This window comes from Mytilus edulis, chromosome 3, assembly GCF_963676685.1.
Source record: "Mytilus edulis chromosome 3, xbMytEdul2.2, whole genome shotgun sequence".
In the NCBI taxonomy this organism is placed as follows: Eukaryota; Metazoa; Mollusca; class Bivalvia; order Mytilida; family Mytilidae; genus Mytilus; species Mytilus edulis.
Window position 1 is genome coordinate 81,794,269 of NC_092346.1, and position 27,633 is coordinate 81,821,901.

Here is a 27,633-nt window from a genome sequence, read left to right on the forward strand (position 1 = left end):
AATTAAGAAACAGTATAGCAGTTTGAATAATAACGACAATGAAAACACAGCACTACAATAGAAGTCGAACACTAACAAGAAAATGACAAAACGAACAGATATTTATCAATCAAAATGCAGAATCTATACCTTTCCACTCCGAAAAAAAAAGCAAAAACTAGAATCTATAACCTTTCACTTCAAAAAAAGAACAAAGACTAGTATCTATAACCTTTAATTCATTAAAAAAAAAAAGAACAGAGACTATAGTACATATAACTTTCAATTCCTAAAATAAAGAACAAAGACTAGTTTCGATAACTCTTTACTCACACAAACGAGCAAACTAACAAAAAACGGAAGCTTCAATGCAACGAACATTCAATGGAATACCAAGACTCGAAAACTAGTAACAATGTTTAAATGAAAATCCACATAAGAGTTTTTATATAGCACTAGAACACACCCGTGATATCGCGGGTCCGTGGCTGAATTAAAGTATATAACTAATAGTTATTAACTATGCGTATGCATTATTTTAGTATTGGTATTGTCATCTGATAAAGTCATGCCGATTACAAGATGCACAGTTTTCTCTGCTTTCAAAATCTTTCTGTTTGAACCCGTCGACCTGAAATCTATCAATTATTGGTAATATTATTTTTTTGGAAAACAAAAGGGCCTGGAATGGAGTATTTTTTAATCAACAGCATTGTTCTATATTTATAGTTATAAATAAAGTTGAATTCTTTGATTCGCTGTTTTACGTCATACCGGTTAACAAATTGAAAATTGTACCTCTGATACGCCTTATTTTAAGTCCAGATTTTTAGTATTCGTATTGTCATCTTAGAAAGTCAAACTGATTAAAATACTACAATAGGGAACACTTCATGACAATGATTGATTTTAGTAGTGTCAACCAGGAACATATATATGTTAGATATACTGTTCCCAGTGTCAACCCTGTGATTATGACCCGTATATAGCAAAATCCTAAATACACCGTTTGCTGGTGCGCCTGTCAGATGCGGAACGTACAGATTAGGTAATAGGTGACAGGTGAATATACTATTGGTATCGGTATCGGTTTCGACCCGGAACTTGTTAATTATTTATAAAGTTGAATTCTTTGATTTGTCGTTTTTACCCCATGACGGCTGACAAATTGGACCTCGTTATTTTAGTATTATAGATATTAACACACGTTGTCGATATTTAATTTGATTTTTCCAATCTATGGCTTCCATCACCGCTTCTTCAACTTCAACCAAATATCTGTTGGAGAGTCTAACCTTTTCAGAGGGCATTAACTGTTTTGAACTGATAATATTAACACGAAGAAAATTACACCGTCACTTACATGTAATTAATTCTCATTGCCCACGTTCAAACGTGAACATAAATGAAACCCGCACGCACAGTATTAGTTAAAGGCGTATTTCATTCTCATTATAACGCAATAAGTTGGTTCGGTTTAGTAATGGGTGAAGAAAAAGGAGAATGAATCGCACATGTTATGAGTAAAATGCAGTCAACTAAATAATGTTCTCTTTTCCTAAGCTTAAGTTATATTCATCACGTTTTAATTCTGCAGCTTTCACTCTTTTATTAAATCTTGTTTCTACTCAAAATCGTAAATTTAAAAAATACATTTACATTAATTCAAAGAAATTACTCTTAATTGACTTTCTAATTATATCCGCTATTAATAATACAACGACAATCCGTGTTAATTTTACACGATCGCTTTTCTTGCACATTGAAGTCGGAATTAATTCAATTGATTTTATTTGAAACATCACTCTAAAATCATTTTAATTATATTGTTCAAACGCAATGGCTTTAATAACAGATACCTGCAAGATATGTTTGACAACTCAGTCAGTCAGTTCATTGTGGAACCAGAAGCTGACAAGCTTTACATAAAAAGTAGTCAAGTTTATCCTTAATAAAACAAAAAGCTGTTGGAAATGAATAATAAATGAGATGCAGAGGAAACTTATAAATTGTTCTACGAAAACAACCCATTCACAATAGTGTCAAATATATTTATACAAAAGATTTTTTTTCTTCATATTTGCACAATGTACATTGTAACCGTAGACAGTGTTACAGTGATATTGCGATCTCATCATCTGATGAGTCAATCCCTTTATCCCTGTTCAACTGATTGTTCTAATGTTGTGCTGTGTCACCTTTTGGCTCAGCTTAAAGGAATGGTTATACTCTTAAAAACATGTTTAAACCTGCAACATTCTAATATAAGAAAAGAAGATATGGTATGATTGCAAATGAGACAACTCTCAACAAGAAATCCAAAATGACACAAAAATTAACAATATAGGTCACTGTAAGGCCTTCAACAATGAGCGCAGCCTAAACCGCAAAGCAGCTTTAAATGGCCCCGAAATGACAAACATAAAAAACTTCAAGCGAGAAAACTAACCGCCTAATTTAAATACAAAATAATGAACGAAAAACAAATATGCAACAACCGACAACCACTGAATTACAGGGACAGGCATATCAAATGTGACGGGGTTAAACTAGTTAATTTTGTCGGATACAACCCCCTTACCTGGGACAATGATACAAAGGCACATTACAAGAACAAATTATACAAAACAATAAAAGAAAAAACAAGTTTGAGAAACAGTGTGATGGTTCTCCTATTAATCTGTGCCTCGTAGTTCGGTTGAAAATGTTCAAACCATAATTTTTTGTTTAATGAGTTTTTGTACTTTACAAACAAACCTTTAATACATTGAAACGTTCTTTCGTAATTTAAGATATTATAGAACCCCAATCAGGTTTAATATCCGATTGTGTGCTGGTCGAAGGTAGTTCGAAGGATGCTTTCAGATGTGTTTATTGCTCTTCATTGTAATCTAAGCGCTGTAAAGGAAATTTGTTCTGCTCATTTTTGTCTTATTTTGTGAACATAGTGAATATGATGTTTCAACTGACTGTTTTAATATTAATCGAATGACTTTGAGAAATGCAAGTTTAGATGCACAATAAGAATATATCCCTCTCAATTACACTGATCAAAGTACCAGTGCAAAAGCAAATATGTTATTTCATAATTAAGACACTTGTTACATATCAGAAGATGCAATAAATTTATTTTCTTGGAAAGCTACAGATACTTTGATAAATGAGTGCATGCACTCCATCTGGATATAACATAGGGCAAACCCCAATCCGATTTTAACGAATCAACGATTTAGTAAACTGGGGAATATTACTATAGTACCTTTAGAGATATGTTAAAAAAAAAAGACTTGTGAGTGAGAATGGAAGTAAGCACTTCACCGTAGTAAATTTAACATGTTCCCGAAAAAATTACCGCGACTGTTCACACTTATAAGGAGATATTTATTATTTTTTTGTAAAAAAAATAAACTAGGCATGCTTTCAAATTGGACATATTTCTGATCCTACATAATCATATGTCTGACAGAATCAGTCACAAATGCAAAAATATATAACAAAAAGAAATAAAGGGCTGCGCTTAGGCGCATGATACGCCCGTTGCTCTTTTAACTTGTCTTTTATGCTTTAAATGAATGTATATGATCAACTAGAAATAGTGTGAGCCCTGTCAAATACAAATAATAAATAAAAATGCACAAAAAAATTGGCACTATTAAGGCTACCTCAAATTTAACTAAGTTTGTTTTCTTAATTTTTCATCCATACATAAAATTTGTGAAAGTGTTAGTTATAGTCCCAAAATTGGAAAAATCCCCCCTTTTTTAAGCATAAAAATTCATAACACGGAAATGTAAAATCTGAAATTTATAAAAATTGAAAGGGAGCTTACATTAATAGATATAAACAATTCACCAAAGTTTCATGGACATTGGTGAAAGCCTTTTTGAGTTATTGTCCGAAGTGTTAAAAATCACCCTTTTTTTATGAATAAAGCCCCATAAATCCAAAACTTAAAATCTGAAATTTATAAAAATTGAAAGGGAGCTTACATCAATAGATATAAACAATTCACCAAAGTTTCATGGACATTGGTGAAAGCCTTTTTGGGTTATTGTCCTAAGTGTTAAAAATCACCCTTTTTTTATGAATAAAGCCCCATAAATCCAAAACTTAAAATCTGAAATTTATAAAAATTGAAAGGGAGATTACATCAATAGATATAAACAATTCACCAAAGTTTCATGGACATTGGTGAAAGCCTTTTTGAGTAATTGTCCGAAGTGTTAAAAATCCCCCTTTATTTATGTATAAAGCCCCATAAATCCTAAACTTAAAATCTGAAATTAAAAAAAAACGAAAGGGAGCTTACATCAATAGATATAAACAATTCACCAAAGTTTCATGGACATTGGTGAAAGCCTTTTTGAGTTATTGTCCGAAGTGTTGAAAATCCCCCCTTTTTTATGAATAAAGCCCCATAAATCCAAAACTTAAAATCTGAAATTAAAAAAAAACGAAAGGGAGCTTACTTCAATAGATATAAACAATTCACCAAAGTTTCATGGACATTGGTGAAAGCCTTTTTGAGTTATTGTCCGAAGTGTTGAAAATTCCCCCTTTTTTTATGAATAAAGCCCCATAAATCAAAAACTTAAAATCTGAAATTAAAAAAAAACGAAAGGGAGCTTACGTAAATAGATATAAACAATTCACTTAAGTTTCATGGAAATTGATGAAGGTGTTTTTGAGTTATTGTCCGAAGTGTGGACGACGGACGGACGGACGGACAGACGGACGGACGGACGGACAGACGGACGGACAACGGTATACCATAATACGTCCCGTCCCGGGCGTATAAAAATGAAATAGTTCTTAAAATTATATTTTCTAAATCGTTGTCCGAAGGTAAATACATGGAAATTATCCAATGAAATCAAGAAAGATGCATTCCTAGCTTTTATCGAGCAACATATAACTTTTACAAACGCTAATTCTTAAATTATGATTACTTGTAGTATCTTTCTCTTGAATTTAAATTTAAATTGACAGTTAACACGTGCTATTAAAACTTTTATATTGAATTGAAAGTAAAAGGTTGCTTAAAAGAACATAGGGCTAGGTTTTGATTTTGAACATATTTTATTCATTAAGATATGAAAAAGATTGAGCAAAGCTCTCCATAATACATGTACATGGTATAATTCAATTATAAAAACTGTATTTAAAATAATGCATTATAGTAGAACATGCATGCTATTTGTGAGCAGACACGAGCAAATATATGTTAACAGTGTTACTTACTAAATGCAAAGTATATTTAAATATATATATAGGCAATTAATCATCAGTTATTTAAAGTACATTGAAACATGCACATATCCTTTAAAGGATACTTACTTAATTTTTGTTTCATTTATTTTTATTTTTTATTTCTTTTCTCCTACACTCCAACATTAATTCATTTATTCCACTAAGATATATATATATATATATATATTTCTAATGACTTATACTAAGCAAGCTTATACTTTCAAGCTATATACTTTCAAGCTATATATTTCTAATGACTTATAATTATAAGTCATTAGAAATATATATATACATATAGCTTGAAAGTATAAGCTTGCTTAGTGGAATAAATGAATTAATGTTGGAGTGTAGGAGAAAAAAAATAAAAAATAAAACTAAATGAAACAAAAATTAAGTAAGTTTCAAACAAAATGTTGAGTGTCAATGATATATTTCTGAACAGATTTAAAAATAACAATATTCATATCATATGCAAATAATCTATTTCCAAAAAGTAGCAATTCAATATTTATGTCAACATTATCAACAATGCATGGAGTAAATGGAATCAAGAAGGATTTGTCTTACAGCATGATACTTAGGGCAAATAAAAAAGAAATGTTGGTTATCCTCAACAAGATGGTTACAGTTTGCACAAAAAGTTTTCTCGGATAAGAACTGATTAAACAAATGAGATTTAAGGTTGCTAGCATTATTTCTGAGTTGAAAATGACTTATATTAAGTCTCCATATCCCATAGTTGAAAGGTTTAAATATATCATCAGTCCTATAAAACTTATCCAGTCCACTTCTAAATATACCCAAACTTGGTGATTTTTGTAAACTCAAAGGAAGGGCCAGGTGTATTTGTATGTGTCGGATGTTTAGACAGATCTATAACTAATACGACCATGTCATTACAATCATTACCACATCATCGTTCAAGACCATGACACATATTAAAAAGGCCAAAATAATAATAAAAAAAACCATTTTGGATATTTTAGTTAAAATTCTTTGCTTTGGATGATTTCAATAATTCACTTTTACAGGTGAACTTTTCCTTATCGGACGATGAGGGTTCTTCTCCTCTTATGATGTGTACATTTTTACAATGTTTACTTTATGGGCCATTTAAAACAGATAACATATCTGGCATTTCAGATATAGAGAAATCGTGGACTAAACTATACTTTACACTAGACAGGCACTTACCGTGGCAAACCCTCACTAGATACCATAATAAGTCAGTAAACAGTATGTGAAAATATTCCAGATTTTTTTAGGAAAATATTAAAAACAACATTCCTCATAAAACATCGTGTGGTAAATATGAACGACCAAATAAACCAACTCATAAGAAAACGGACAGGTACAAAAATGTGCAGAATGGTGAGCCTTACCTTTTGTCTATGGACTTCAAAACTGTCAGACAAAATTCTTATTTGAAGTATTACGATTTTTACTATTTCCCCCTTTTTCATTGCCTATTATTTTCTAAACTATAATAGACAGAGAGAAACTATTAACAGCAAAACTGATAATCAAGACAAGAGCTTCAAAAAATTTAAATAAGCGGAAATCGTCAATCGACTCCTTATTAGAATTATTGCTCTTTAATTACTTCTTTTTTTTTTTTTTTTTTTGGCGTTTTTGCCGAAATCTTAAAAATCTGCAATAGATAGAACCAATCAACATCAGAAGTGATCAGCAAGACAAGATCTACAAATTAATCCAATAGTCTAATTCTTCAGTCGACTGCCGGGTTCTTGCTCTTATCATTTTTGAGGGAAAATAACAACAGTAAACAGTAGTTTTCAATGTCGAAGATGCAAATAGACCTAAGTGACCGATGCATCCTCTTCACAGCATCTAGTTTTTGTATTATAAATATGTTATTTAATGTATGCTCAATTCAATTTTGAGAAGACCTTAAACAGAGTGAATTCTACACACAGAATCAATGAATAAGGCCGAACATTCGATATACTTAAGAGCAGATGTAAACAAGCGGAACTAAAAAAGAAAGGTGCTAGATGAGAGGAAATTTAACAGCTATTCAGTTCTAAATGACGTATATAAGTGTACTAAACTTTCTGATCCTGATATAGATCAAGAGCAGTTACCAGGGATTTTCTCAGGAAGTCAAATTGAAGATATACAAAAAATATTAAAAAAATACATAGTAAAGAACTAATCAAAGTCTTAAGTGCATGTTTTAATTCTGCTATTTCTTCATATTTATAATTATTTTCTAATCGAAACATTTTTTTCAATATAATGATGCTTAGGCAGTGAAGAAATGACAAATGTACTAATATTTCCGTAAATATTAATTGAAATAACACTAGTTATATATACCCTTTATTCTCTTTATGAAGAAGACAATTATCCAGGTCGATATTAATCACTTGTTGTGGAGTTGACTTCAGGTAAAAAAAATGATTATATAGAGACCATATCATTTTCTCTAGGGGTGTTTTTTAACATATAAGTTATCTAACATTATACAATCTTTTGAGTCCGGATTTTATCGATATGCGCTTTTTTACGGCGGTCGTTCGATTTATCGAGAAAAATCATTGATCGGTTCTCAATCATTGCGATCGGATCGTGAAAGATCTGGTATCGTGTCGTGAATGTAATTAATTGTAATTCTACTCCAAAATCTTTGAAAAAATCTGCTGTATTTTCAAAACGCGGAACAAATCGGCAAAAAAAAATATGTCCGTAAAGAAAAAAAAACACCGTAAGATGGTGCCAAAGGAGCATCACCATCCAAACAAGACCGGACGGACTAACGGACGGACGTAGGGAGGGGTGTCCGGTATTTCCATATCTCCCACAACGCGTAGCGCGGTGGACAAAAACATCTCTTTTGTCGTAAATTTGTGTGTGGAGTTTCCCGTGTAAACATGTTTGTGAACGCTCCACCCTCCCCTAACCTGAGACAGTGGTGTTACAGTACAACATAAGAAAAACTTTAAAAATCATTTGAAAAAGCTTAACAGATTGATACAAAGCAGAAACAAATATCAAACCAATGGTAAGATAGTGCCATAGGAACATCACCAGAGGAAAATTTACAATAGGGACAGAAAAATCATCCAATTTTGTCAAATTTTTTTGTGTTGAGTTTCTTGTGTCAAACTGAAATGTCTAAATCTAGAAAAAGACAACTATTGCTGTTAATATTTTATTTATTCAAGGTAAGTTCCAGTGGGTATATTTCGTCAGTATATTTAGAGAATTCTTGATTATTTAACGAAAACAAACCATCAAGACAACGGAATTTAAAGTGTTGTTCATTTTGCTAATTGGATGGAAATTAGACGGGTCTTTGCTGAGTTTGGCCGTAAAATGTGATTCATTATAAAGTTTATTTTCAGTAAATACTTAAATACATGTCTAATTTTCAGTCTAAAGACTTAAATTCAGCTACATGAAACTACACATACTGAAACAGAATCTCCGCGTAAAAGTCACAATTATGGTGGCCATCAAACAGAGAAGTATGCCAAAAGTATTGAATTTTATTACTCCATTTGACCTGAAACTTGATTTTTCCAGAATGCCTGAGTTATACAGAGTATTTTGTTTGTAATGTTATGTACATATATATATTGTATGACGTATGCTAACAAACTATGAGGCATAAATAATTACACTTTTTCAATGACATTTATGCGTATAATTGCTCTTCATCTGCCTAGCACCCTGCCCTTTTCAAATCCTGGCTAGAACACTTATTAATATAGTCTGATATTAAAGGGACAGAATTGGTGGCCAACGGAATACCTACAATCTGTCGCGTACTTAAATATTGTCAAAGAGCCCCCAAAAATCTATTGTTTTTAAAATCATAATCATCTCGTACTGTTTACCCTGCAGTTCCTGACACATATAAACGAGCGACCGTTGTGTACATCCTTGGTGGTTTAAAATCTTATAGTAAACCATACTGCATGTTAATAAACTTTTCGCGACCTACATCCAACATCTAAAATAGCCCATGTTTATAGTATTTTCTGATCGATTTGGTAACCTTCTTAAACGAATCATTCCATTGATTTGCTCATTTTATTACCAAAAAAAACTCATCTATAACCAAGTAAATATTAAATGAACACGTCTTTTTCTTCTTATTTTATGAGAATTCTGATACATTGCATTATCAAGGGCTTATTGAAAATGTATTTTCTAGCTATTTTTGTCCTAATTCGTTCTATTTAGCTTTCGATTATTGTCCCAGTTTTCGGAAAACGATAATTTACATGCACGTGACGTCATCACAGCAGTCTACTAGAACACGTAATTAAATCAAATAAGATGAAATCATTGTAGATCTCAATGTAGGATTCTGCAAATAATTGTCTGTTGTCACTGAATATTTACCAAAAGTACACATTCAACATTTATTTTCTGCCATTTAGTTACTATGGTAATCGATTAAATCATTTCAATGTTTTGACCAAGTGTATGTGGGTCATTATCAAAAAAAGGTGCAAATTTCGACGAGGTAAGTTTTGAAAAATGATGTCATAGTTTAAAACATTTCAATGTGGCCCTCTATTCTATGATCTTCTATAGTATGGTAGCCACGATATTCAGAGATATGCAATGGGGAAAATGAAGAGTTCCTTCAATTTTAACTATTTAAGGTCATCCTTTGATAGACTGATCGTGTCAATGGTGTTACCAATTTAAAACATATATTTAGGTACTAAATATTATTGTTAAACATCAAACAATTGTTCCAATTTGTTGTTTATGTTTAAATTACGACTTATTGACATTATTCATATAGCTGTGCAATCTATAATTCAAACATAAATTTCAGAATACATTGTCATAAAAAAGTTGGCTGTCGGCCTAATTATGGCCGTTGTAAATACTAAAAAATACACTTAACTGAATATATGTAAAATGTATAAGATTAAATGATAATAATATATCTAATCATTCGTATACGACCTAAAAACACTTTCATTTATGAATAAAAATTAAAAAATGTCGCATTTTTATATAGTATAAACACCACTGACCCTTCAGTAACTCCAATGACACAAAAGTATCACCATTGACATCACATTTCAAATTTTACTTTTATTAAGTACTGAACACAAAGCCAAGAACACCGAGCAAAAGAAAAAGATGAAAAAATACTTCTTAGGCTAAAAAATCTCAAATTATATAACATAACATCCATAGACTAAAAATGTCAATAGTGTTACTAAATAGTGTCATTGGTGTTACCAGCATACATCAGTTTGTGAAAACCTTGTATATGTAATACATGATATTGTTAAAACATTGTTAAATAAGTTTTGTTTTTCAAAAATAATATGCTGTTTCGCTTGTTAAACATGAAAGAAACACAAAACAATGCTGATTGTCATGATATATTCAGTGGTGTTACTAAACTGGTCAATGGTGTTATTTTAACAAAATGGTCTCACCATTGACAGTAACACCAATGATTTAAGGTGTATTTTAAGATTCAGTTACGAAATAAGTGCTCCATTCCCCTATTATATATGTTGTTACTGGTGCATGTTTCTATAATCAATATATTTCATAATTCAAAGATAAGGAAATGTTTTCAAATCTTGCGAAAGATAACTCTTATCCTATACTAATTTGTCCTTTGGTTACACCATTGATTTAAAAAATGTTACATTTCCTTTTGGTGAAAATTTTTATTATAAAACCAACATACACCTCCTTAATCCTTAAAAAATGTTTGTATGTATCAAAATGCAATAAAAAGTGATAAATCATATTAACAAATGATATGAATAATAGTCCTATTTCAAGTCTGAAAGGATTTATAGTAAAAAAATAACATTTAATTCTGGCTATCTCCAAGGGTTTTAGAAAACATTAAGAATGTTTTTATAACATTTAAATTCATACTGTAAACTGTATATTTTGTATCACAAAACATTCATATCTAACATATGCAAGTGATATTTTGATATATTTTCATGTCTGTGACTTAAAAATACCCAATTACATAGGTTTGAATGTTTTTTTGATTATGACCCATATAGCAGTATGAAGTTTAGAACAAGAAATTGGTTCTAGGATCTTCTAAATTAACTATAGACAATAGACAATACATTTATTAGCACACATGCACTTATAACAATCTATAAAGTACTTTCTATTACATAAAATATATGACTGACTCATACGAACTCTTTATCATTACGTAAAAATATATGCATTAAAATACTACTTTCTCTGCGTCCAATAAGCATAGTTAAATATTATTTTAAAAAAGTATTCGTAAGTTATGTCTTATATATAGTACCCTTCACAGTGCCTGATAGTAAATATTGCCGCTTAAAAAAAGAGGAAAATTCTTCTGTGCCATTTCTTTTTAATGAAAAATGTATCCATGAAATTTTATTATTCTTAGGGGAATAAACAGCTATCAACTTTCTTCAACTTCGTACTGATTAGGCCTTTTTAACTTTTTTTATTCCAGCGTCACTGGTGAGTCTTTTGAAGACGAAACGTGCGATTTGCGCAAATACACAATTTCATTCCTAGTACCTTTGAGGAGTCTATTTACTACCACTGTTTCAATGCCACTGCTGTTGGAGTTTTCATTCCCAGAGAGTATCACTAGCGCTGTAGTCAGCACTTCTGTGTTGACATGAATTATCATTGATATGGTCATAACTATAAATTAACTATTTACAAAACTTTACATTTTTGAAACACTAAGGCTTTATTACCTCAGGAAGAGATTACCTTAGCCGTATTTGGCCAAATTTTTAGGAATTGTTGGACCTCGATGCTCTTCAACTTCGTACTTTATTTGGCTTTTTTTTATTCGAGCGTCACTGATGAGTCTTTTGAAGACGAAACGCGCGTCTTGCGAAAAAAAATGTCAATCCTAGTGTGCTATCTATGATGAGTTTATTTACCACTGGGAACAGTATAACTAACATTAATAACAAGTAAATATATATGTTCCTGTTTACCACTACTGGGTCGATGCCACTACTGGTGTAGTTTTTATTCCCCGAGTGTATCACCAGCTCAGTAGTCAGCACTTCTGTGTCGACACTTTGTTTTCTTGTCACTTTCAGAAGTTTGCCATCTCTCATACTTTCCGGTCCCCTCCTTCGCCTCGCCACTGTTTTCAACGTTAAATTGTGAGAGGGACAGGTCGAGGCATGTCAAAATAAGTGGTTTTGAGGGCATGTATTTTTAAGCTGGTACATAATTAAAATATAATTTGTAGTCAAAAATAAGAACCACAAATGTAAAAATGTTTTTTTCTGGAGGAAGTTTACACATTATTGTATATAACTTTGTTTCTAGACTCCTTGTGATAATTATCAAGTTCAATCATATACATTAAGTGGAAATCAGAGTTTTATTCCCCTGTTCAAAACTTCATTCTCTGTTCAATTTATTTTTGGAAACCACCGTTACAAACCATCATTCAAACCAATACAAACTTACAGCGATCATTTCGGATATTGCAAGTCACAGAACTTTCAAACCAGTTCGCATTGGAAAAGATGGAAAAAAGAAAAGATATTTTCTTAAACTTTCCTATGCCAACAAAGGTCTCGATGGCGTCAACTTTGGCAACATCATTCATCATAAATAAGTTCACTCGAAAAAAATACCTCCTTATTTTAAAGATCAGTCTGTACCAATCATTTCTTGAACCTATACCAAACCAAATGCAACTACATTTTTTATTACAAACAAAACAAAAAATTCTCTGAAACCGACATTATCAAGATGCTTGATTTCTTGATTGACATTGAACATATTTGTTACGTGTGGAAGACGTGTTTTTCAACAGACTGTCGGCATTTCCGTGGGAACCAATTGTGTCCTTCTTCTTGCCGGATTTTTCCGTTATCATTATGAGGCTGACTTCATACAGGAACTTCTTAGGAAAAAAGATAAGAAGTTAGCAATATCCTTTAACTTTACTTTCCGCTATCTCTCACTGAATAATTCAAATTTCGTGACTATGTTGAACGCATCTATCCCATCAATGTAGAGATAAAGGATAGAACAGATACAGTTACGGCTGCCTCATATATTGACCTACATCAAGACATTGACAATAAGAGCGGTTGAAAACCAAACTTTACGACAAAAGAAATGATTTCAGCTTCCCAATTGTGAACTTTTCATTTCTATGTAGTAACATTCCAGCAGGGCCTGCAAACAGAGTATGCATCTCTCAATTGATACAATATCCTGACAGGCTTGTATTTCCTATCATGATTTCCTTGATAGAAGGTTGCTGCTCACACAGAAGCTATTAAACCAAGAGTTCCAAGTGGTGAAGTTGAAAGCATCCCTTCGTACATTTTACGGAAGCCATCACGAGTTGTTGACCGTTATTAAATAAATATTCGTTTCACAGATGATATCGGATATATTCCTTATGTCGTTAATAAAATCCCGTTCCCTTTTCACGAATATGACCTTCCGAATTCGACTATTTACTGGGTTTGTAATATCATTAGCAACTCGAGGGGTGCTACTTGAGGAGCAGGATCCACGTGCCCATGGAGTACCTGAGATCACTACCAGTTTTAGGTGGGATTCGTGTTGGGGAAACTTTAGTTTTATATGTTGTGTCTAGTGTATTATTAATTGTCTTTTTTTCTTTTTTAGCCATAGTGTTGTCAGTTTATTTTCGATCTATGAGTTTGGCTCTGGTCCCTCTGTTATCTTCCGCCCCTCTTTTCTAAGTCTTGGTTTTATCCAATTTGCCCAAAGGCAGAAGTATGACTTCCATCAGAACCATAGTAATAACATATGGTTAACATCGTGAAAAGAATATTTCAGTATGTGTTTTATGTTGCTTCATCTGCAGACATAACAGTGTTCAAATGTAAAAACACTGACTTGAACTTTATGGCATTTTCGATAAAGTTTTATAATCTATTTTACAGTTTATGATAAACAAGGACAGACTCCAAGTAATAACAATATAATCATCATCTTACAACAAAATGCCTTGAGTGTATATGTAAAGGTAATATCTTTGGTTAGCTTTGCTGCCAGCTAAACCCTGAACTCATTACGTTAGGTATACTACCCTGCTTCAGAAAATTCTTGTCCTACAGACAGATAGATTAGTTATCTGACAGACTAGTCTACTCTTTGAGGAGGATAGTATACCGAACTTTATAATGACTTCACGGTTCATCTAGCAAGCAATCTAACCAAAACATATTACCTTTACATACACACTCAATGCTTTTTGTTGAAATTTGTGTATATCATATCAACAATCAATGGTCAACTATTGAAGAAGAAATGCTGGTAACCTTTTCAAATAGATTTTGGAATAACTATGTTCCACCATAGCAGCCATGTTGAAAACAAGAGTGCACACACTGAAATGTCTAGCCTTTAATGTTATACTTAGCATTGAACCTATACTCTGTAATATGAAGGTTTACACATAATCTTAAAAATTATGAAAATGAGATCATGCCGTCACAGTCAGATGAACAATGCCAAACAGACATGTACACCTTCCATACACTAACCATAATGGTCCTATAACTGCAAGTATATGTATCAGATAAACTGAAAAACGGATTTAAACCACAAAATCTCAGCATTCACCAATCAACCATGAAAAAAGATAAGGGTAATATTAACCCTGCCAGACACACAATATAACTTACAATAATTCCATACACCAATTATAATTGACCTAATGTTAATAGTATCAGATGAAATGAGAAAATTTTAAAAACTCATCATTGATCAATGAACCATGAAAATAAAGTCGGGGTCATTTGAACCCTGTCAGACAGACATACAACATACATTTGTTTTATACACCAAATACAAACTACAAAAGCTGAATATTGTCCAATGAACCAAGAAATTGAGGTCAGGGTAAGATGAAACCTGCCAGTGGGAGATGTACACCTTACATTCATTCCATACATCAAATATAGTTGACATAAAGCTTACATTATCTGAGATACAGACTTTACTACACAACTTTAACCTTGATCATGGATCACTGATCCATGAAATAATTTTTACCCGAGGATCATACAAGCTTTACAAGGAACCACTATGCCAAATATACTTATCCTGTTACTCATAATGAGTGAGTATTTCACTTGACAAACAAAACTGTATTTTTTTCCTGCACAATGAGGTCAAGGACAATGACAGATTAAAACTTTGTAACATAAGGTATCTTTATACAAGGTATGACGCATACAGGTCTTGTTCCTTCTAAAGTATAAAGCTTAATAAAAATAGTTTAACTGTCTCCGACAGATTGTATTATCTATGTCTGACATTCGTTGCAGGCAAGGCAAAAATTAAATTATGAATGTGAGTCCATAAGTGAAAAATCCTGCCAATTTGAGTTCGTTTGGTCCAGTAGATTTAGTACAGATGACCAAATGCATCATGTTGGATATGGAGAAATCTGTGCCAGATAACCGAAAACACCTGAGGAATGGAATACATGTAGCTCATTTACAGAAAACAAGTACTTTTATTCATAAAATATGATTCAGACAAATTAATGATCAAATAAGTACATATCATCTGATTTTCTACTTGTGATAATTTCCAAATATCAACATCAAGCTAAAATATGAGTTTTAATAGCAAGTTAGCACAGCAAACAAAACTAAAAATCTCAATATTTCTTCATAGTGGGAAATATTTGATCAAAACAGTATTAAAAATTCAGATAACAAATCTATTGTATTGTTATCTATCACTCTTCTTGCTCATGTTGTGTTTATATGTTTGACATGCTAACTATGAGTAAATCTGGTGATTTTAAGTCAATAGTTAATAATTTGGGGTGGATTTTATTGTAATGAATCCTCATTTGTCAGTTATTTTCTTTGTGATGTAAAAGCTAATGAAAATTCGGTTCCCAATTTTCCTTTCAAATTTTCTTCTGAAATATCATTAAGTTAGTTCATGTCATGTCAAACCTTTTCCACATTTTGCTACATTGATGTTGTGACTTTCACATAGCTGAGCATGGTCGAAACTTTCACATAGCTGAGCATGGTCGAAAAATTAATGGAAATACAATAAATTTTCTATACTTTTACATTGTTTGAAATATTTCACTCATAACATTGATATCACTTTCATTCCTTCATATAACAATGAGATTAACAGAATTCTTCCCATGTTTCACAAATTGTATGATTATGTATGACAAGTGAAAATAAAATGTATATATATACAGATGATAAGATGTTAGAGATAATCTATGGCCTGAGCTAATCTCCTATGGCCTGACATTGCCTGTAGAGTAAAACTTTGGTTGGCCTGCTTACTTTGTTTGTATAAAACGTTTACCCAAGCTTTGTAATTATTCAAACAATATATTATATATAGGCATAGTTAACCTGTATATATATACTATATTCAAATTTGATTGGGCGTTATTCCAATTACATTTGTACAATATAAAAATAAAGCAAGCAAGGTAACAAAATTCTAGCTATACATTCATTAGGAAATTACCTCTAAACATAAAATATTTTCAATATATCTTGAAAATTATGGTCTGATTTCTCTTTTAAAAAGAGAAGTTGTGTATTTGCAAAAGGTAGAAATTCTTATAAAACAATTCAAAAGAAATCATTTAATTATGTACACAATCTAGACAGCAATGAATAATATATATTCCAAAACAGTAATGAATACAAATAAGGACATCTTGATTCTTATTTTAAACTTCAATTAAAAAAAATATAAAAATAATCCAAACCCAAAATAAACAATTTGTATTGGTCAAAAGAAAAAGAGCTAATAACACCTTCCCTTATACACTTTAAAAAAAAGATGAATGAAATTCCATTTCAAGTAGGTTAAATAAACCTATTATGGAATGAAAATTTAACCATTGACCAAATATTTTAGTTAAGAAAATAGTTTTTGATAATTATTCACCTTATGTAATGGTATGACATATCTTTTTGAGAATGCCTCACTGAATTGCGTAATGGGCCTTATGTTGCTAGAACTGAAGAAGAGGGCTTTATGTCAATAAGACAGCAATCCAGCAATACAAACAACCAAAAACATTTTGTAGAGATCAACAAAGAGATTACAACCATAATCAAGGGTCTACACAAAATGTCCATCTCTCAATCTTAAAAGTAAAGAAAAAAAATAACAAAGATTTCTGATCAACACCTTATTCTCTAAATAACAAAAAAAAATAAAAATTGATATACGTTTATACAAGTAAGACACTCACTGAAGAGGTTCCTGACAAAGCACTTATATATCATGTTTCAATGGTGAATTTAACATACATTCATTTATTTGGACAAACTAGTAATGTGTTGAGTGTTGAGTGGAAATGACGTCTCTGCATTCAACATTTACAGCTGAAGACAACAGTCATTTAATTGTTGTTTCTCATGTTTGTCAACAAAACATTTGCACCAAGGCTTTAAAGTTAAGCTAGAGTTTCTAGCTGTACATGTGTATGGCAATAATTAGAATACTTGTATCTGCCATCTACACTGAATCCTTGGTCTTTATTTTTGTTGCTATTATCTGTCCATAACCACCCCGACCTTCGTCAAAATCTGTCCTGTATTCATCTCGAACCTGAAGTGTAAAGTTACATATATACAACAGTTTGGAATTAATTTTCCTAACCACTTTTGAATGGTACAGCCCCACACCTTCCTTTATCAACATAACTTACCAACACTATTTCTCATTAATAGAATGTGTCGTTAACATGAAAGCACTCCTTATAACATGAATTCATATATTGAATGTAACTATTTCTCATTTATGAAGTGCATATATATAAGGGTTGGTTTTTCAAACAGTTAAATGTGTAATATAAAACTACGTGGTTCAAATGACCAAAGTAAATCAAACAAAAGAGCTTCAAAGATGTATTACAAGCTTTAGATGTATATAATATCAAAGTTTAAGGGAAAGAATCACTTCCACATAAAGATTCATCTAGTATATATTTTTCTTTGCAGTCTTCATTATAAAAAAAAAAACTAACAAAAAACTAAAATCAAACCATTTTATCTAAATTATTGTATAATAACTTTTTTAATAAGTTCTCAGAATTCATTTTTTTATAAATAAAAACCTCACAGAATTCCCAAGCAACAATCGACAAATTACACCATCATGACCATAGAACGATTCCCACAAAGTTAATCTTTGCTTTAACAAGAACAAGAATATTTTGTTATAAAGATAAAAGTACAGCACCTTTGAGACAATCAGGTATGACTTTTCAATGTTTCAATACCGATCAAGTATACTTTACAGTGAAATTATCTATTCTAACTTGTTCTAGTTTGCGACTTATTTGATAAGTCTATGATGGAAAAACATTTTTATACTGTTCCACACAGTCTTTGAAGGTGTAGTGCTAGACATGTAGATATTTAAATCTACTGATGACACTCTACATTTTGTACAATGTCAATAAACATATCTATATAAATTTATAAAATTAATAATTATCTATAACAAACCTGTCCACCACTTTTACCACGTCCATACTGTCTGCCCTCTTTAAACCCTGCATCCCAATCTGTTCTCACAATTCTGTCATCTAATCGTGTTCCATTTATATATCTGATGGCATGCTCTGAATCTTCCCTGGTATAATATCTTTTATAGTTAAGGAAACAGATTATCAATACAAACCATAAGAACTATTTTGCTGAAAATGTTAAATTTATCAACAGCTTTAGGCTGACAAAATTCACTATGGGCAGCTACATGTACAAGAGACAAACTTAACTACATTGTATGGGACAGCTACAAGTACAAGAGATAACCTTCACTATGGACAGTTACATGAGATAAATTTGACTATGGGCAGCTACAAGAGATGAACTTTACTATAGGCAGCTACAAGAAATTCTACAAACCGTTTTTAGTCATTTTCATGAGTTCTAAATTTTTAGCATCTTTTTTTTAAGATCTTAAACACATGGTTCACATATACAACCATGATCGTGATAACCCTAAGAATTAGTAAATAAACCAAAAGAGAACTGACCTACGGTGACCTATAGTTGTTAATGTCTGTGTTATTTTGGTCTTTTGTGGATAGTTGTGTCATTGGCAATCATACCACATCTTCTTTTTTATATTTAAAGGTGATGTGAAACTACTCAATAACAGTCATATCTACTATAAAAGGTGCTAAAAACAGAAATAGAAAACTGCCATTTCTAATCTTTAATTGTCTATGTCAAAAGTAAGTTTACTTAACATACACAAAGGTATATTTGTTTCTCAAATAAATGTAATAACGCATTACACAATTAAAACCAAAGTTTCAGCACTCTATCCTTAACAGGGCTAAAACCCTAGCAGAATAAAAACAGTAATTTTCGTAAAGCACACATACTTGGCATACAATATTGTACAGTTGTACTATATAACTATAAAATTTGAGTCCTGTGTATATATATTTGATATAATTTGTAAAGGATACTCTACAAAACAAAATCCACATGGTGTCTTTCTGACTTTATCAAGCCCCATGATAATTCTTTTGATGTCTCCACATTTTGAGAAGAGTTCATGGATCTGTTCTTCTGTTGTATAAAAAGACAGGTTACCAACATATAAAGTTGTGCTCAGCAATAAGAGGTGTTCTTGGTCTGTTCTGTTTCCCTAAAATTCATGCGAATTTTTTTTAATCAAAATTATTATACATGTCATGCATGTTGTAGGTTTTCAACCTCAGTATGCATGTAACTACAATGTAAAAAACAAATATATGTCAAAATATAATCTTGTTAAATTTTTTACCAATATAAAGCAGGGTTGAAGACTTTTCTAGATTGGGGAAGATTCACATTAAAGGGTATTATATTCCCAAAACAGCATTCCTTTTTCAGAGAGAAAAACATAAACTTTGGATTTTGGATCTACTGGCCTGGCCTGGTGAAAACATTCAGGTATAATTGTCAACATTTTGCCAAATGACTGAATTATCATCTACGTCATCTAGTTAAAGTAATTGCTGTGAAACATTAGATTTATGGAGTTCATTATCTGAGTATTAAGTTGTCATTCGAACCATGATCTCATAGGGAAACATGTTGCCATTTATATGTTTATGTTCGCCATGAGTACTGCTTTAGCTCAGTCAGTTAAAGACAAAAAAGCTGCCTTGTAACACAGAGGTCCCCTTTTTAAATACTGGAGGAAACAAGATGCTATTGTAAAAGAATCACGCTCTCCCTGTTAAATTGGGCACCCAACAATAAAAACCCAGTCAGAAGAATTACCTAGCTAGGGACGCACTGATGATATCACCATTATAGTAAAATGACTCTTGACATGCTTGGAGTGGGGGAAATGTGATGGCAATGCAGCCCTTAGTATACTTATTTTCACAAGCGATTTATTTTTCCGACTAGAAAAATAACGTTATTATTAATTGGCGCCATATGTAAAACTTGGGATCTTTCCTTATTAAACTTTATAAAGTACATCAAGTAAATTAGAAAACCGTAAAATTAAATACCCACTAAGTGGACTAAAACGGTAAAACGCGAGAAAAGTATCCACGAAAATAAGTTGGATTACAGTATGTACATGTAGTAGAAACATGAAGTTAAATGGTTGCTCCCAAATTACCTATGTAAACAAGATTCAAAACCTTTAAGAAGGGTGCATACATTACATGAAAGGGGGTGAACGAGAATTGGAGCAAACATAATTTTGCTCAAACGGACCCAGATTCCCCAGATACAGCAAGAAATGAAAGTACGTTGCAGTATATGATATTTGCTGACGAAGCCACAGACTTTGTTTCTGTCAATGTGGGGTTTACTATCAACACCCGTACGAAACCTCACATTGTCATTGACAGAATCAAGTGCCTGTGGGTAAAGTAGGAAGATCAATCACATATTTCTATCAGTTGGAAGTTAACCATGAAACTTTTATGTATGGATAGTTGACCTTCTCATTAATAAAACTTAGAAACTAGTCTAGTGTCTGAGCACATTGTCAATGTTTAGGTATATTTTATACATCTTTGTCATCTAATTTTATACAACAAATTATAAAGATTAGAAGAACAAGGACATGTGTCAATTTTCATATTTGATCAATTTCTACCTTAAAATGTTGGTCTCTGTAAGAACTAAGTCCAACTGCTTGTGAGTATTTTCTTTTTAAGGACGTTAAAACTGTCCCTGACATGTTTAACACCGGCGAATAGCGTTTTTTTTTAAACCGGAAGTACTGTTTTATTTGTAATTTTAAAGAAAATCCGGATTGAGACAGTACTCACAGGACTTGTTTGAAGCTTCCAAAAAACGACACTGGTCAATATTTTCTGATCACATCATGATAATGGATAGGCATTAATATTTCCAGTGTATGATTTCATACATAATTAAGAAAAAGGTGTGTACAAATGCGTATAAGCTCATTTAAATTAGTAATCCTTATTACGGAGAATGCTGGACAATTCGGCCCTTGGAACAAGTCGGACCGAATATTAAAGTCAACTCGGACCCCCTACAGCTTTCAACAAAATATTCATGGTACGGACGGAGGAACTTTCAAACTGACTGACGGATTGGCGGACGGACAGACAAACTGACTGACGGATTGGCGGACGGACAGACAAACTGACCAGTTGACAGATTGGCGGACGGACAGACAAACTGACCAGTTGACAGATTGGCGGACGGACAGACAAACTGACTGACGGATTGGCGGACAGACAGACAAACTGACTGACAGATCGGGGGACGGACAGACAAACTGACTGACGGATTGGCAGATGGACAGACAGAGGTAAAACAGTAAAAAATTTTTGTATTTTTTGAGTATCTGACATTTTCTTGGAAAAAAAGTTTGTTTCCAGTTTTTGGAGAAAAAAATAATTTGTTTTTATCCCTGAGAAAAAAAAAATGTTTGTTTCACGAAAAAAAAAGTTTGTCCGGGGAAAAAATCCATAGCCCCCCCCCCCCCCCCCCCCCCCGAGAATCAAATGGTTGCTGCCTAAGTTAGATAATTTAATCTCTTTTTGTAGAAATTATATACTGGAAAAACATGTACTGACCAGACCATAGAAAAAAATATAACTCATCTTACTGTTTAGATAGGCATCTTGCATACATGTATATTAAATATTCAATGTATCATACATGTATAATATTCAATCTTTCAATATAATTGAATGAAGCCAAACTCTTCAGAACCCTTTTAATAGCCAAACAAGTTGATCAAACCCCCAATAAAGATATCTATAAGGAGATAATACCTGCATACGCCATAGAGTGATAACCCTTCCATATATGATTATAGCAGAGACATATATCTCTGATAATAGGTATCAATTATTTCACTTTACTAAAAATTGGAATGCCTAGTTTTCTGCTAAAATAGCACAACTTTTAATCTAGTTGGGTACCACCTGACCCACAACAACAGTGACAGTTGAACTTATAATTTGATGACAATAAAAATATTTATTTGTACAAACACATTTACATTAAATGAATATGTTAGACTAAGCATTATATGATAATAATGAAAGGTATCAAATAGTATACATGTTGATTACTGTTAGAAAATCATACGTTTTATTATAAAATTGTCAAAAATTATAATTCATATTTTCCAGGTATGGATCCTTTTTACATCGCATTACTTTTTCTGAGATTTTTACTAGTTTTTATACCACAGTACGGATATATACACCCAGATGAGTTTTTCCAAACAGTTGAAGTCATTTCAGGTTAGTTGATTGTCTCCCCTTGTTTTACAAACATTATTATCTGTATTAACATTTAGCTTCAAAGAGAAGGACTTAGATTTTAAACCTTAAACAATATTTAAAAAAGAAACCCTTTCAGCCACAAATATTTACTGATAATCTAGATAAGATAGCAATAATTTTTAACATCTTTTCCTGGCTTTTAGTATATTCAATTAAATGTTAATCTCATACATGTACAGATGTATCTAAAGATCTGCAAACAGTTTTTACCATAGAATTGATCTTCAAAAGTTAACATTGTGAAATATAATTTCTTTTTTGTGTTTCCATGGCAAGTTCAGCTATATTTAACAGGTATAATTCATGGAAAGTCCTAAAAAAAAAAATTCATTTCATTTAAATCTTATAAAAAATTAGTTACCATATGTTATGATAGCCAATCTTTGATTTTGATTAACTTTATTTTCTCTTCACTTCTGAAACACTACATATGGATATGCTACAAGGCAACAGATTATGAAAGACTGATCTTTACAAAGCATCCTCATGGAATGTTGATTGAGTCACAAAAATGGTAGCATTGATCATGAAATCTTTATGACCCCTAATCAGCTCTTGAAAACCAGTTTATACTGAATTAAGGTTTTGTCATAATACCTCATTTATCTGCAGAAATATATATAATGTATATAGATATAAGAGTCTTAGGGACGACATCAAAAGATCAATGTAAGATAAAAAACTTAATTCAAATAGTTTGGGGGTGGGGGGGTTGAACTGCTGCAAGATTTGGTTATCCGACATTGATTTTTACATATATCCATATGGGTCAATAAATTTTTCCCAAATTAAGTTAATAGGGGGGTAGGGGGGGTCAGTGAAAAAACTATTTGAATTAAGTTTTTTATCCTTCATTGAACTTTTGATGTCGTCCCTTACATTAGCAACAATCAACACCAATCTATCTTGAGATGGATCAGTTTGAAATGGCTAAGAATGTAACTTTAACATGCTAGTGAGAGTTATAAAAATAATTGCTATATTTATAGATTCACACAATATTTTGCTAGACAAAATAGCTTTATCATGTGTGCAGCCATCCAGCTGTATCCATTCCCCATTTCCATTCTCAATTTTATTATATATCTATAGTGTTATATACCTGAAAAAAATACACAGCTAGAAAAAGAAAATTATCAACATATATGGAAATTATATCATCTATATATGATACATTACAATTCATTGTCTTCTTCCATTTTTAGGTGATATATTCAACATTGAAGTAAACAAGCCATGGGAATATACAGTACTTCCAATAAGGAGTGTCTCATTAATATACATCTTTTTTGGGTTGCCGCTGAAATTTTTGAAACTTCTTGGAGAATTTCAACCAGCAGTCATTTCTCCATACTGGATTATTGTTATACCTCGTTTAGTTATAGCATCTCTGAGTATTGTGTTAGATTATACTTTATGCAAACTTTGCAAGTGTTTTGATTTAAATGAGCAACTAGGATTAAGATTAATGGCAGCATCGTATGTTATGTTGACATACATGACAAGAACATTTACTAACAGTATTGAGGCAGTACTGTTTGCCATTTTATTACTCCTGGTGTTTACAGATAGAACTATTCAATTTTACGTTAAATCCAGATTTGAAGAGGAGGAAAAAGAGATTCAGGAAAATCTACAGCGAGTTTCAATGAAAGATTATCGCTTTAAAATAAGAAAACCTGCCGAAGCAAAATTACACTACACAAAGTCTTTAACAACAACATTTTATGTGAAGGCCACTTTAATTGGTATTGTAGGTATGGCTGGAGTGTTTAACAGACCTACATTTGCTATAATGGCTTTGTTTCCAGCTTTGATGTATTGCGAGGCTAAACAAGAAAAGATAACTACTCATGCAGTGTTTGTCGGAGCGGGAGCCACAGTTTCATTTATAATACTTACTGCAGTTGATACCCTGTATTTTGGTGAAAATTTCCAAGAGTTATTAAGCCAGTGTGATAAAGAGAAGACTTCTGAGTTCATGTGTTTGTTTACAACATTTCTTCGATGGGTGGTTATAACACCATATAATTTCCTGTTGTACAATATGAATCCACATAATTTAGCAGAACATGGTATTCATCCAAGATATCTTCATTTTATTGTCAATCTTCCTCTTTTATTTGGACCTCTAACTGTGCTCATTTATAAAAAACTTTTACATCTTTCAGTACTGTTATGGAGACAGGAGAAGTTTCACAGGAGTTATCTCCCATTTGTAATGCTTTTTATACCAGTAATACTGTTATCAACATTTCCACATCAGGAACCTAGATTTTTGTTACCCGTTTTACCTCTAGCAGTTATGATTGGAATTGAACAAATTCAGGAAAAATCAAAGCTGAAGAAATTATTTGTATGTTCTTGGTTATTTTTTAATATTACTATGACCCCAATATATGGATTTTTACATCAGGGTGGAGTAATTCAAAGTTTATTGCACATTCAAAAGGATTTAAAGTCTGGGACATCTTTGTATAATATAAACGATAAATTTGTTTATCATCGAACATACATGCCACCACATTGCCTTCTGCTAAGCAAAACTTCAAAATCACAAATTCTTGATATACAAGGTGGTAATATTCAACATTTTTTAAAAATAGTCCCTAAGAGATTATCTAAAATAAAAGATTTTCAGGAGAACAAAAATTCAAGTAACATTTATGTAGTTACTCCATCAGCTTTTGTAGATGAGTTGAGAGAAAATGGTGTAAAATTTACAACTGTAAATGTTATATATGGACATTTGACTACTGAAGATCCACCTAATGTAGCAACTTTTTCCAATAGTTCCATGAAACATCAAGACATTAATATAGAAACAATAAAAGAATTTTTAAATCAGATGACATTACATATAATTAAAGTGTCATATACAGAGTTTTTTAACGATTAAAAAATGATATACTCAACAATATAAATGCTTTAATTTCAGTGTAGATTCACTTGTATTCATTTTTTTTTTAGAGATATTTATTTTTTTGCATGTAATTAACAACAGTCATTTAATTGAAAGGTTTAATTACACTTACAATGCACAGTTACCTGGATTTTATTGTATTACCTTGAAATATCAATAAATATTTTATTATACTGCAGACATTTTCCATCAAAGGGAATGGACTTAAATAAATCTTATCAAAAGAAAATTCATGTCCTTTTCTAGTTTTGTATATTTTAGTTCACAAGGTCACCTATTCAAGAAAGACTTATTCTTCATTTCCATGTTCAATTTTTGGATGGTGATGTTCCTTAGGCAACTTCCCAAGGATGTGTATATTTCCATATTTTCAAACTTGTTCACTATTCCATTTGCTTATAGTGAGGTTTTAGATTTCAATGAAGGTAATTTTTTAACAACTGGTGAGTTAATTAGTCAGGAATTTTACCACAGATCATCAAATGTCTTAAAACCTTTTCTAATTTACATGCATTTCATAAAGATTTGGTTTGGAAGCTTGACTGTACCTGTAGAAACCTTATTACAATTATATCACATCCTGGATTTTCAAGGTTTTGTAGAGCCTGTAAATCTAGATAGGATCATTCTAAAGTTTTAAAGCTATTGATCTTTGAATAACTGATTTTACACTAGTAAGAATTTTGAATATTGTCTTATCAGCAAAAGGTCAGGGTAGAGCTCTTAAAAACAAGTTTAACCTGCCGCAGTGGTGTTGTTGGTTGCCGTCTTGACACCATTGATTTTTTATAATTCAGGCTTTTGGTCTTACTGTCTGAAATGTTTCACATCTTGTCAGGCCTCAGCTTTTTTATTACTTAAAGAGGTATCAGTTTTGCTCATTGTTGAAGGCTGTATGGTGACCAATAGTTGCTTACATCCAAAACGATTGGTCTCTGGTGGATAGTTGTCTCACGCACATTACATATATTCACAGACAGACATGTACACCTTACAATCATTCCATACACCAAATTAATATAGTTGACATATTGCTTTTAATATCTGAAAAAACAGACCAAAACACAAAATCTTTACATTGTCTAATGCACCATGAAAATGAGGTAGAGATCGGATCATACCAGCCAAATGCACACCTTACAATCATTATTTTACATGCATCAAATAATGCTGACCTACTGCTTTTAATAGAAGTAAAAAAAAAAAACCAAAACACAAAAGCTAAAAATCTACCAATCAACCACGAAAATGAGGTCAAGGTTGGACGATACCTGCACACCTTGCATTAATTCCATAAACTCTTTATATTTGGACCAATACTAATAGTACTTGATAAACAGACCAAAACACAAAAGCATTGTAATTTTCAAGGTCAGATGAAACCTGCCAGACTGACATGTACCCCTTACAATCTTTCCATACACCAAATATAGTTGATCTACTGCATATAGCATACCTGCCAACTGTCACTATAAAAATGAGGTCAAAGTTGAATGAATATTGCGGTTCCGAGACCACAATTATTTTGTAGTGCATTTCTTTAAGACAATAAATGCAAATTAAAAAAATCCCACCTGCACTTTCTCAATAATTTTTTTAGTGTGTTTTACTACTTTTGGGACAACTTATATCAAAATTATAGAAAACTTTATCAGCTCCAACTCAAAATGTGGACAATTTTGTGTTAAGG

General features: G+C 31.8%; 2 protein-coding genes across 2 annotated transcripts; one reads left to right on the forward strand and one right to left on the reverse strand.

Annotated features, from left to right (window-relative positions):
- Nucleotides 1-15,713: 15,713 nt before the first annotated feature.
- LOC139517600 (nuclear cap-binding protein subunit 2-like) lies at nucleotides 15,714-21,517 on the reverse strand. Its single transcript, XM_071308827.1, has 4 exons — nucleotides 21,346-21,517; nucleotides 19,706-19,887; nucleotides 18,732-18,870; nucleotides 15,714-17,829 (listed from the first exon to the last, which is right to left on the reverse strand). Exons 1-4 carry the CDS (start codon nucleotides 21,427-21,429, stop codon nucleotides 17,737-17,739), a joined length of 498 nt encoding a protein of 165 aa, XP_071164928.1. The 5' UTR covers nucleotides 21,430-21,517; the 3' UTR covers nucleotides 15,714-17,736.
- LOC139517599 (GPI mannosyltransferase 4-like) lies at nucleotides 21,500-26,172 on the forward strand. The gene is made up of 3 exons (XM_071308826.1): nucleotides 21,500-21,636; nucleotides 22,865-22,978; nucleotides 24,226-26,172. The coding sequence occupies exons 2-3, from the start codon at nucleotides 22,867-22,869 to the stop codon at nucleotides 25,917-25,919; spliced, it is 1,806 nt and encodes a 601-aa protein (XP_071164927.1). The 5' UTR covers nucleotides 21,500-21,636; nucleotides 22,865-22,866; the 3' UTR covers nucleotides 25,920-26,172.
- Nucleotides 26,173-27,633: the final 1,461 nt, after the last annotated feature.